Source organism: Acanthopagrus latus, chromosome 14 (genome assembly GCF_904848185.1).
Source record: "Acanthopagrus latus isolate v.2019 chromosome 14, fAcaLat1.1, whole genome shotgun sequence".
Classification (NCBI taxonomy): Eukaryota; Metazoa; Chordata; class Actinopteri; order Spariformes; family Sparidae; genus Acanthopagrus; species Acanthopagrus latus.
Window position 1 is genome coordinate 13,516,314 of NC_051052.1, and position 13,259 is coordinate 13,529,572.

General features: G+C 39.6%; 1 protein-coding gene across 1 annotated transcript in view; it reads left to right on the forward strand.

Annotated features, from left to right (window-relative positions):
- The first annotated feature begins 5,197 nt into the window (after nucleotides 1-5,197).
- exoc4 (exocyst complex component 4) overlaps nucleotides 5,198-13,259 on the forward strand; it is a 111,534-nt gene continuing 103,472 nt past the window's right edge. The window contains exons 1-4 of the mRNA XM_037121209.1: nucleotides 5,198-5,319; nucleotides 6,454-6,643; nucleotides 8,561-8,755; nucleotides 11,891-12,084. Of these exons, the coding sequence (XP_036977104.1) occupies nucleotides 5,240-5,319; nucleotides 6,454-6,643; nucleotides 8,561-8,755; nucleotides 11,891-12,084 (659 nt within the window). The 5' untranslated portion in view covers nucleotides 5,198-5,239. The remainder of the gene's footprint in view (nucleotides 5,320-6,453; nucleotides 6,644-8,560; nucleotides 8,756-11,890; nucleotides 12,085-13,259) is intronic.

The window sequence follows — 13,259 nt, forward strand, 5'->3', positions numbered from 1 at the left end:
TCAGATTGATTTTAAAAATGCAGAGTGGCAGAACTACTTGCCAAATCCATCAGGGAGAGCAAAGGCAGCTCCAGAAATGGAAATAGAGCTTCAACAAGAATAGACAGAGAGAGAATTGAGATGGAAAAAGAGACCTGTTGCATGGCCAAAGTCAGTAGCCATAGTCACACTGAGAACCTTTGCTTCATATCGGGTCCAACATCCTGAGACACACTCAGGTTACTTCTGCATTAAACTGCTTGTTTAAATTCATTGTATGTCATTGCTCTTGATTAATAAATAACTTATGGCCCTTTTCATCACTCAGCTCTTCAAAATGTTCTTAATCTACGCACGAGCCACTGCTTCTGAAATGAATCTCAAACAGTCAACACTTCATTGATACTTCTCTCAGTACGTGTCATTGTTACTTGTACAGCAGAACATCTAATCCAGGGTATTAATGTGAAAATACGACATGTTGATTTTAATTTTCCGCCATATGTGTTGCTATTAATTTTCAACACCTGCCTCCAGCTGCCTGTAGAGGAGATGATAACAAAAGAAATCCAGCACCCTGGACAGCTCTTGAACCAAAGGTGGACCCACGAGGCAGAACTGATATAATAAAAGAAGGCTTTACTTGGTGAAGTGAAGAGGCTTACATCCAGTAACAGTCAGTCAGGCGGAACAAACAAACAAACCCAAAGGGGCTAGGCAAGCAGGTGTAATCGAAGACACAAGATAGATCAAACATGGTAGGGAAAAGCATGCAGAGGCTTTAAATACTAGAAGGCATCATAGAAAAGCAACAGTGATGAAAGTCCAGGGCAACAATTAGGGCCCTGGCAAGAGACTACAGAAAGGTTAGGGTGAAACAAAGAATGGCTAAATTTGATTGGTTCACTGGATGGGCAAGGCATAACATGGTCTGTGATGCCCAGCAATGTGGAGGAAACAAAACCCAGAAAATAGATAGGCAGGTGAGCAGGAGACAGCAAGAGAGAAAGATGGAAGAGAAGTAGATTCTTTGAATGAGAAGTCTTGCTTGAGACTTCAGACCCAAAAGAATAGACTATATATACTATACTCTGGAACAAATAACCCTTTGGTGAGTATTGCCAGCCTTAATCCCACCAGGAGCAGACCTAAACATTTTCCTAGATGCTGCTTCCTGACAACAGGACAATGGACTTTGTTGGTGAATCACAGACATCTCATGTTATGACTGCTATTGTTTTTATTATTACTATTCACTCTAAATTGCATCCTAAAGAAAATGAATAAAAATGAAATGAGAAAAAAACTCCTATTATTAAGGAATATCTGATACAAAACAATTCTATAAGACAAAAAACCCGTTTCAATAATTCAATATCGCATGAAAGAATCAATGAAATCTACTTTCATCAACAACCGTAAATCATTTGAATGCAGAAAGGTCAAGTGCACTTGCTGAACATTCATCTTAAGACACATCACCAGCAGGAATTTGATCAAGTAGTCAATAAATCAGCCATTTGAAAGTAATAGATTGTAAAAGTGCAACTGTAAATGTTTCAAGGGAATCATTTTATATATAATTATAACACTCCTCTGTTTTCTTTAATATTCTAAGCCACATCCATTTCAGAAACTCATACAGCCTTGCATGACATAAAAATTGCAGCTGGAAATTTGATATGCCTCGAGGAGAAAGGATATCATAAGGAATGACAGTTCATAAGAATCATCCTCTAAACTTGATATATATACACACACAATAACCTAATACAGTTTTATATAATGCTTCTTTCTGCTGATTTTTGTGTTTTCTGCACTGTGTATATTTGCCAGGCCGTGCAAACATAAATCAATCGAAACCTTTTTAAGAATTCATTGTGGTTGTGTGTACTGTAATATTATCCAGAAAAATCCATATGCACATTCAAATCATATACACAATATAAACATTGATCTTTTTTTTAATATGATATATTGTGAACAAGAATGGCTGACAGTGCGGTATTTGCAAACATATAAACTTACTTAGGTATGCCTTGAAAAAAATTGAACCTCACAACAGATGACATGAAGCAATAATTCCAGAAATGAGAGCAAAGAAAGTAAAGGTGTAGATGAGCTAATGACTACATTTGTAGGGAACCCTTCAGCATCCGTCAAAGTCAATTTAGGCAGACTACAGTATTGAATATATGAATTTGAATACGTTTATGTACATTTACACACAGCACAATAACATACATGAGGATCCTGATGCTTCCTTCATTTCAAATTTGCTGTCATACTCTGAGATAACAGGTATCGAAATGTTTTAAGTGTAGTCACACTGTCGTTGTGAACAGATTTCCCTGAGGGGAATCCCTTGCCTCCACATCATAAGCAAATTACATAATAAAACATCAGAATGTGCAGTAATGCCCCGAGGGTACCATCTGAAAACCCCTCAGGCTGTATTGAATATGGAGCTTATAAAACGGAGATGTGATTGAATGGTAGAGTGTGGTCTGGTTAATTTATTGGTTATATTTAATTCAATGATTATCTGCAGACAAGAGAAAACCTGTAATCCCATTGTCCTTACATTTTCCTCATATGATACCACCACTTAATGTCTGGTGATGGGATTTTAATTGTATCATTACTTATCACCGTCTTGTTTTCACACCTTTCATGTCCTGCTTGTATCATTTGAATGCAATTATATGAATCAGGTCACATTTTTTGGCAGTGTTTCCTGCTCTGAACCTCCCAATGGCACACAAAGAAAATCGATTTTGTTGTTACTATCGTCTGGAAAAAGCTGGTACCGCAAAACAAGTTAAAGGAGATCGGTTTTGCCTTTTCATTTTTCTTTTCTTCAGTATGTGATACACTTATGGTTTTTGTGCATTCAAAAGGTCTTTAAGGTTAGAGAGCCCAAAGTCTGCTCTCACGGGAGCCCCTCTCTCCCACAGAAAACACTGTTCCTGAAATTCCCCCGTGAGTAGCGCCACCTTTAATTCCATAACTTCCTGACATCACGCTTCATCACCATGTCGTATATTTGCATAATTAATGCTTTTTAATGGAAGAGCTAAAGCTAACAGGAAGCTGAAAACACAACAATGATGATCGGAGATATGGATAGAGGAGCTGGCTCAGACGAGGTTGACCTGACCAACCATGAACATAATGCGTCTCCTTTAGATATCACACACAAAGATAATCATGGTGAAAAGACGTTATGTGGTTACTAAGATCCTAAAATGCTGATTGCTAGGACTTCTTCATCTCCCTTATAGTGCTAGGAATCTTTATGTAGGGTTAATATTACTGCTTGTTAACAATATCTCTTACTGTACTTTCCTTGTGTTATTTCAGCCAATTCCACATTAGGCATCCATAAATCTTTATCTGATTTAATCTCTTCCCTGTGTTCTGTGTTGTTCCAGCAAAATTATGTGTGGAATGTAAAAAGGATGAAACCCCAAATATAAATCTAGCTGAGGTGTATCCTATTATGGGTGGTGCAGTAAGTTGGAGATATGAGACACATGTTTTGTTTGATCCAATTCAAGATTATGTGAAAAAAAAAAAAAAAAATCCAGGAGGCGTATAATAGATGCAAAGTTTTGCCTTGTTTCCCTTCGACACATTTCCATGGAAACAAGTAAAGAAGTATCTTCGTCTTAATCACCAAGGAATGAAATTGTGTTGCAGGTTTCCAAAGGGGTGTCACTGGAGGGGTGAAAATACTGTATTTACTCAACCCACTTATCATTCCGTGGTATTTCACTCAGGATAATTATTAGAGCAATTATCATACATTAACAATGATTTGGTGTCAATTAGAACCCCACAATTACATCAAAATAGATTCCTGAGACTAAGGACATGAATTATTTAATGATCACGAGAAGCATATCTAAGTGAAAGCAAAGTAAACGCGTGCTCATTTTATCGTAATCCATACAATCTGCTGTTACTTCAACAGCCACATGCTGTCATTGTGTTGGAAAACTTAAAGTAGTTGCATCGTTATTTAAAGTGCCACAGAAGGCGCCTCCTATAGTATGTATATTTTCTTTAGATGAAGGACACAGAGTAATTGAGATGAAGCATTTGCATTTAGATCTATACGTTAACAGATCACAAAGGCATGTCCTACAAAGACCTTACTGCCCTTGTATTTAATCCACACACAGGTCAGTCAGTCAAAGCAATCACTTAGTGTCCAAACACACATCAAGCTGAAAGAAATAACCTTGATGCGGGGTTATTGGAGAAAAGAAGCCCTGTAGATTACTTGGATTGATGGGACATGGGCTGCAGGGAAAGGTGATAAGAACTTCAAAATTAAACCTGGACCTGGGAAGCTTGGCGCCTTCAAAAGAAAAACAGTGGCTCCTGCATGACACAGCGATTGTTTCTCTTATTTTTTCTTTTTTTTTGGAGGAGACACAAAGATCACCCACAATGTTATCTCGTCAGTCCACCAGCGCATCAATCAGGGCCCAGGCTGCTGGGAATCGACCTCCTTTGCTCCAGAATCAATGCCCTCTCCCATTCTCATCGGTACAGCAGAGATTGTCAGAGATACAGCATAGGAGAGCCCGCCAAATCCAGCACTATATGTTCTAAATGGTGGAGGCTATTAACTCACTGACACTCACTGGGTTTCTCCATTCTTCTCAGCTCAACCTTTCTCTTATCAGTCTCGGGAGGAAACAGTTTTTTGCTATTGTGATATAGAAAAATACTAAACAGAAGAAAAAAATCAATATAGCATTGAAAGTTGCCACACAGCAAATAGAAGCACTATGTATGCCACAAAAGGCTGGATTCAACAATTTATCATGCTAATCATGGAGATCCCTGTTGATTAAGATCACTTACGAATACGTTCAGAATTGTTTTAATTACTTGAACTGCTGATCTATCTAATACACTAATTTTCTGAATAAAAATAGATATCTATTGAAACAAAAACTATTGTCATGTCCTATTAAAGTTTTGAGTTGTGTTGCTGAGTTGCTGAATTTCAAACTTAGGGTGTAAAATACCTGACAGAAGACAAAAAAAACCATTTTTTCTTTAGTCCGATTTCTATAGCCTTTAACATTTTAGTCACCCCATACGTTTCACATTTGTGACTGTTATTCAAGCAGAAGTCAGAGAAAACGTGCAGCGCGACTTTCCTACAAACCTACAACTCCCAGAATTCCACCGTCTAACCTCGCGCGCCTCTCTTCCTGTTTGGGTGCCGCAGCTGGAAAAAATGGCAGCTGACACAGGGAGATATAGGAGTGCAGTTAGCAAAAACAAGGACCCGTCTGGTCTTCTCATATCTGTCATAAGGTAAGGTTTGCCATATTGTTCATACGAACTCAACGCCTCCGGTAAGACGTGTGGTAGCTCTTGAATTATGCTCGCTTTCGTGGACGGACACCGTTTGACAGCTAGCTTCCATGCTAAAGCTACATGTTAGCAACATCCTTCCTGTATTGTTAATTACATGAAATGAACGAAAGCGCGCACATTTCGTAATCTTATATACGGTAACACCTGCCGGTAAATGTGAACAGCAGTTCTATTTATTTATAAATCAGAAGAAGAGGTTGAATATTTGCTGTAGCTGTCACTATTTGAAGCTAATTGATAATTCGGATCACAAATTCCCAATCATGTTCAATAAATCAGATCAATTGAGTGGAAAATCTTTTGTCCAATGTTCGTTGAAGTACTTTGTTTTATTCCGGGCAGCAAGCTTGAATTTTGGAGATTTCGCTTCAACAATAGTTACCAATTGTGTGACGAGCTGTCTAGGTTCATAAAGTTGAACTTGAGGTTATTTTGTCGAAACACAGAGGCTGTAGATAATCAGATAATCAGCTATAGAGCCCAATAACCATCAAAAAATTCTAAAAAGATGAAGTACGTGAGAGACACACTGTGACCTCAATGTGACCCCTGTAACGGTTTTGACAGCTGTCATTCACTGTTTCAAATCCCTCCAATCCGCTTCTAAAGAAAGGAAACTGTACATAGAAATGATGAAAACAAATTCCCATTCATGGGTATTCCAAAGTGGTGGACTTTAAGTAATGCACATAAAGGATACATTTTTTTTTTTACCAACATGATACAATTGGCATATTCTGCCAAATATGTGAGAGGATGCTGTATTTTATAACCACACTTCTTACGCTCCTTTTAGATCAGTTTGTTTCAGCACAAATGTATTGTCATGCTTCCCATACTGTACGGTTGTAATGGCATACTAAGTCCTGTACTGTGTCTGTCATACTCCTGTTTTTCTTCTTATAGTCTAGACTGCCTTCAAGTGCTTTTCAGAAGCTCATACTTAATGCAGATTAAGTATTAAAATTTTTATCACCATTTCCTGCTCTCCACCATTAATGCTTCAATCAGATTCGTGGATATCATTACTGAGTTGAATTCTACCTTTCCTGTCCTTCCTCTCTGATGCAGGACTCTGTCCAGCAGCGATGATGTGCAGGACAGGGAGACGGAGAAGGGTCGTCTGGAAGAGGCCTTTGAGACATGTGACAGGGATCTAGATCAGCAGATTGTTCAGCATTATGCCGAGCTCACCACAGCCATCAGGACCTACCAGAGCATCACCGAGCGCATCACCAGCTCCCGCAACAAGATCAAACAGGTAGAAAAAGGAGAGACGTCTAAGTGAAAGTGCACAGTGGATAAATGAAGGTTGTGAAAATGATTACAGAAATTAATGCTTTCATTGTTTCTGGTGGATTTCAAAGCATTGACTTTAAGCTGTGTTATTAAAAAACAAAACATTTTCACTTGTTTTTTCATACATTTAAAGGGTCTCTTATCTCAGTTTTTAGGCTTTATATTCTTACTCTCAGAGACTAAAAGACTGACTTAATTAATTTACTCAAATTTGCTTTTTACTGTTGGCCTTCTGCACAGTAGACATTTTTAATAGCTATAGCCACGATGGTGTGACGGTTAACCAGCGTGTAAAATACCAGGCTCCTGAATCAGAAGCAGCTAAAGTAGATCAAAAAGAATATGTAATAACTTCATTAATACAGCACTTTTCAAACAAAGTTACAAAGATTTACATGGTTTACATTTCAGGGCTGCTATAAGGCGCCTAGAATAAAACAGACAATTAAAATTATGGAAATGTAATGGAATAATATACAGAATAAATATAAAAGAAACATACAACATAGATAAAACATGTATCAAATAAAACAGTGTGAAAATTTGATTCCATAAGCCTCTTATCCTCCGGCAGGGACTTCCAAAGCTGAAGGGCCCTAAATGCACTTGGCCGGAATGCTGCAATTATCAATTTAATTTCTTACACCTGTGCTTTTCATACTGTAACATGCCACTGTGTCAGCTCTGAGAATGGCTTATGTTCTAATGTGCCTTGTACTATTTTCCCTATGCAAACTCTGAGCATATTTCTACCCAAATTTAACCTTAGGTCTCATCAGCCAGTAGTGAAAACACCCGTGTAGGTGCACAGAGCCTTTCAAGTAAAGGTGTTCTCAATGCTATTTAAAATGACAAAAACTGTATTTCTGTATTTCACCAGTATTTCACATATTTTCTACACAAAGTACTTATACATTCTTTATGGGTTTCTAACTTGATGTTATACATGTTTATACGTTTATATCACACTTATTACTGTTAACCATTGTTTTGTGTCACAGAAAATGTAGTTTCTCTGATTAAAGCCTTTAGTCGTGTGGCAAAGGCACCCCTTTATTTTTGCATCCTCTGCTGGCTCCTGAGATTCAACATTTCACATTCTTGACATTGCTAACAAAGCTTCATGTTTTTAGTGGCCAAAAAATAGGACAGTTACAGCCTAGATGGCTAGCTCAATCAGAATCTTTCTTACGCTACCCTGTATGTGAGAATTTTTTATACACTGTTCACACTCCTTTTTGATTCAGATTTAATCAGAACAGTATTTTTCTACAGTATGCCTTTTTAGTATGTGTATTTGTAGTAGAGTTCTCAACGGGTTGGTCTGGCCCGACAAACCTGACCGGCCAAAAAAAAAATTCTCAAATGAGCCAGGTTGGGTCGGGCCTCGGGCTTCCTTTTTTATAAAACACATATTATATTCATATTGTTATTTGTTAATCATCGCTGTTCACGTGTGATGAAGATTGAGTCTGGCTGCCTGCTTCATGGGGAGGTGCAGACGCAGACCTGATGCTGCTGCATGACATACTCACGCCTATAGCCTGGCTGGGGAAGTATGGAATTGGCTAAAAGTAAACTTGCCACAGGCAAATTCACTCTTAAGGAAAACAATGCAGGCGCGCGGGGGAGTCGGGTTCGGGCCGTGTTTGGGCAGACAATTCATGCTGGTGTGTCGGGCTGTGTCGGGTTCGGGCTTAAAAACCTGCGGGCCGGGTCGGGTCGGGTTGTAATTTTCAGGCCCGTTGAGAACTCTAATTTGTAGTAATATCTTGATCTAAAATGCTTTTGTTTATAAGCGGCGATGTTGCAAAAATGCACCTTGTGGACTAGTATTGTATCTTTCTTGTCTGGATTTCAACTTACTCTTTTGCTGCAGGTGAAAGAAAACCTCCTGTCTTGTAAGATGCTGCTCCACTGCAAAAGGGACGAGCTGAGGAAGCTGTGGATAGAGGGCATTGAGCACAAGCACGTCCTCCAGCTGCTGGATGAAATCGAAAGCATCAAGCAGGTGCCTCAACGGCTGGAGGCCTATATGGCAAGCAAGCACTACCTTCACGCCACAGATATGCTGGTGAGTGGACTGATGTTTGTTTGTCTGGGATCATTTTTGTATGCCTGAGTATGTGCGAGCTGTGCAGTACTTCAGGATGTTTTCTCCTGTTTGGTGAGGGGAGGAAAGTGAAGAATGGACAAAGGAGCAAGATAAGGTGTTTGAAGTTTTTGGACTACACATTGACATATATGTAGATGCACATGAGGCAATTTTATAGTTCTTGGTATGAAGTGTTGCAGCCTAGTTTGATGTCCTGGTGCCTGTCATCCCTTTAAAGAGTCCTCTAGCGTTGAACAGTCCATTGGATGCAACTCTTTTACTTCAAGTGAACATCACCGTAGTGCAGTGAAGGCGCTGCAGGTGTGAACGTCTACTTGTACTTTTGTTCTTTTGATGTGTGTTTGCAGTATGCTCAGCAGGGGAGCTGGAGGATGGCATTGAGGACTAAACGGACAGACTCTGTGATCTCTCTGTTCCCTTCCTCCCATTTCCTCTCCCCTTTCCTCTGTCACACCCCCACATCTTCCTTCAGACTTTGGTAATAATTAGTTTGCTCGAATGGGGTTATCTGAAGAGGAGGAAAAAAGAGGAATGATGGTATGCCCAAAGGACCATGAAAATCCTCTTTGTGGGCGTGGAGAGAAGTGGGAACCTCTCTCAACCTGCGCTCAGTCAGTGCAGCGCGTTTGAAAGGTTGTGGAAAGTTCAAAGTCAGTTGGACGCTTCGCCTCTGTCTTGCAAACTTCAAATGCGCTTGACTTGATCAGGATGGTGCAGTTTCCCTGTTATGTAAAAAAAAGCACACTTAAAAGCACATTTTATTTGCCTCTGCAGATCAAAATGCTGGTGGATGCATTCACTCTACCTTTCGCTTTGGTGACATATTTATACAGCTCATGAATAAATTATATATGAGAAGTCCACTTTGAAAAACCTACACTTAAACCAAAGTCAAGGATGTTAGTTCCGCTTATAACATGGCAGGATGACAACACTGAAAAAGCATATTTGGTTATTTCCACATTTAGTTTTGACCTTATTGACGGGATGGATTAAATTATTTTGTGAGCTAAAATTTTGGCTTGGAATGAAGTGAATTACAGTAACAAACATGCTGGACACCCAGAAGTCAAGCAGCCTGTAGAGGCCATGGAATGTAATACAAACTGGTTTTAAAATATTGTCCTGGTTCAGTTCAGATATATTTGAAATGATCTAAGAATTATGTTTGCATCATACTGCCTGTGTTAAGGCCCACTCCCATCTGTCACTTGTTGCAGCACTTATCTGTCAGATTAAGGTCTCCTTGGTTTTCACATGCACCTTCTGTTACATCGTCTTTCAATCTGTCTGTCTGTTTGTCTTTCTTTCACAACACGTGTCTTTGCTATTATGTAGCAGTGTAGTGTGGCAAGACTAGACCAGCCAGGACTAGACTTCCAAGCCTCTTTCTCGCTCCTTCACTGTCATTCGCGCTCCATAACACTGTGTGTGTGTATGTGTATGCGTGTGAGTGTGTGTGTGTCTGTGTGTCTGTGTGTCTGTCTTATCTCTAAGGGTTGACAATTAGAATTCAGACTATGCTCTCTGTCTGCTATTGAATGGCAGTCTAAGACCCCATGGGGTTGGTTAAAAAACGAGACTGGCCTTAGTTCCAGAAAAAGTCCTCTCCTTCTCTCTCCTCTGCTCATCAGTATCTTCTCTCATTCCTTTGTTCCTGTAGTATCACAAAACCCAGGTGCGCACACATACAACTGCTGACACCCCCCCTTGGAGCTCAGAGCCTACTGATAAACTGTCAGACTCTCTTCTCTTCTCTTCTCTTCTCTTCTCTTCTCTTCTCTTCTCTTCTCTTCTCTTCTCTTCTCTTCTCTTCTCTTCTCTTCTCTTCTCTTCTCTCCTCTTCTCTTCTTTTCTCTTCTCTCCTCTCCTCTTCTCTTCTTTTCTCTTCTCTTCTCTCCTCTCCATCCCTCCAGCTCCCAAACAAATCCACTAGAGGCTTTATATCCCTCATTATGCTGACAGGCCTGGCCCCCTAATGATGTTAACCAGCCTTCCTCTGTCATCCCAACCCACTGGTAATGAGATACCCCCCGTTAAATGATTTACAGTCATACAATCACACACGTATAATCATACACAGACACATCTGAGAGGTGTGTACATACACACACACACACACACACACACACACATAGAGGACGCACAAAGCCTTGCAGACATGCCGAGTTATTCTATTAAGCAAAAGGAGGCTGATCATCAGCGCATTAGCTCATCTTGTCACTAATGTGACTCTCATTTGCATCAACACACACTTGACCCATGCACCCTGCCCAGCGTCCTCCCCTCCTGCTCCCCATTCCCTCCTGGCCTGCCCTGGCCATGCAAATATTCCTCACCGTGCTATCATTGAGCCATTAGTGCCCTTGAAATTTTCACAGAGATACACATTCAGTAAAAGCACACATACAGAGTGACATTTTATTTAATAGCATGCAGATTTATTAATTGCGAACATGTGACAACTGCTGCTGCTAACAAAAACTAAAATAAGAGGTCAAGAGTGAATTGAGAAAAATGAAAAGCATGACTGAGGAAGGCGGGAGGAGACTTAGGATCGGTTTTTGGGTGCAAGATGCTATATATAAACGTCTAGCTGGAGATAGACTAAAGGAAGCATCTCATTATGTACTATATGGTATTTGGTTTCATGTTATGGGCTCTATTTATTGGCTAAAATCTGTAGTTTTTAAGCTGCTGTTTGTGGGTTAGAATTCAATATGACCATGCAGACTCCTCTGAAGTGTTTTTGCTTTACATTGGCCCAAATTTGTATGGTTGAGTTTTGGAGGAGTGTCAAGGAATGATGGATGTGCCACTCCTTCAGACTCTGATGTTGTTTGTATTATGATTGTTTTCACTTGCTGTGAAAGTTTTATGTACAATTTTGAATTTCGATTTTCACCATTTGGCAGGGTGTACTTGGGCTGTCTTTCTCCTGTACATTTGTTTTCTGTGCCTTTCTACTATCTGCTACTGACAGGTAGTGGAAACAACAGGTAGTCTGGCTGCAAAAGGGATAAGATCAGACATAAAACTTCAGAAGCACAGCTAAGGATAACCTGTGATACACTGGGATGTTGTCATGTGCAGGTGTCAGCCGTTGAGTCCTTGGAAGGCCCCCTGCTGCAGGTAGAGGGTCTTGGAGATCTGCGCCTGGAGCTCCACAGCAAAAAGCTCAACATCCACCTTGTACTCATTGATGAGCTGCACCGACACCTCTACATCAAATCCACAAGTCGACTGGGACTCAAGAACAAGGACAAAAATGCTGCTCGCCTCCCAGGGTAAGGGGCAGTTTCTTATATTTCTTATACAAATTATATTTTTCAAACTTTGGGTGCATGAAATAATCAAACTAACAATCACAACAATAGAATCTGATAGATAAATAAGGTTTTGAAGTTATGTCGAAGATGTATAAGTATTGTGTTGGACTTCTACTGCAGTTTTCATGCCAAAGTCTGATCCCCTGTCAACTTGAAGATGTATGTGAGTGATCAGTTTCACAGGCCCTATTAGCGTCTGTAGTCTTAGAAGTAAATAACATAAAATAGAATATCAAGAAAAGAAAACTTTGAGGTACAGTAGATAGGGATACGGGATCACATATCAATTCATTACATTTATAACTATCCCATTAGCTTCAGCAAAGCTGTAGATACTATTTTATCTATCTAAACCGCAAAAATAAATGAATATAATTTTATTTTCCAACAGATTTATCACTGATATACTCTATAGTGTGCAATGTTGAAAGAGACTGGGGGAGTGAGGTTGAAACCAGACAAACAAAAATAATCTTATAGCCAGTTTGTGTGGTCTGAGATACCGAAAGCCTTTATTGTTGGCCTATTATGTAGTCAACAGAAATGTAGCCTTCAAAGTAATTTTTTTTTTTCAAAAGTTTAAACTGTATAGATGTTCCTTCATTATAAGTTAGTCCATTGCTGGGACAACTTCCCAATTATTTACTGTATGGAAACCAAGCCAATTACTGACAAAAACAATTAGACTTGGTATAACTTGTTGCTCTGCTTCTTTATGTCTGTACTTTGTACTGGCAAGCTCAGAAGAAAACAGATGAAAAACACCCCACATAATTTATTGCTAAAAAGAAAACATCACTGATTCACTCATAGGCAGTTATTAAATATATACTCAGAGTCACGCTAGGTGCTGTTGTACACATTGTATTGTTTAGCTGCCAGGACGCAAACCATCTTTTAAACCAAGGAGATACAGTCAGTTGCAAATTACTGGCAGTAAATAAATGAAGTGGCAGAATTCAATGTCCACCTTTTTCTATGACACCAGTGATGCTTCATGCAGTGATGAAGTAGTTTCACACTGACTTGGAGAATAACCCCAGCTAAGCCCTCATGACCCGAGGACCAATTTCTTATTTTCATGATGTAGCCCCATTACTTATTAGATATAATGTGGCACAGTGGCTTGGAAC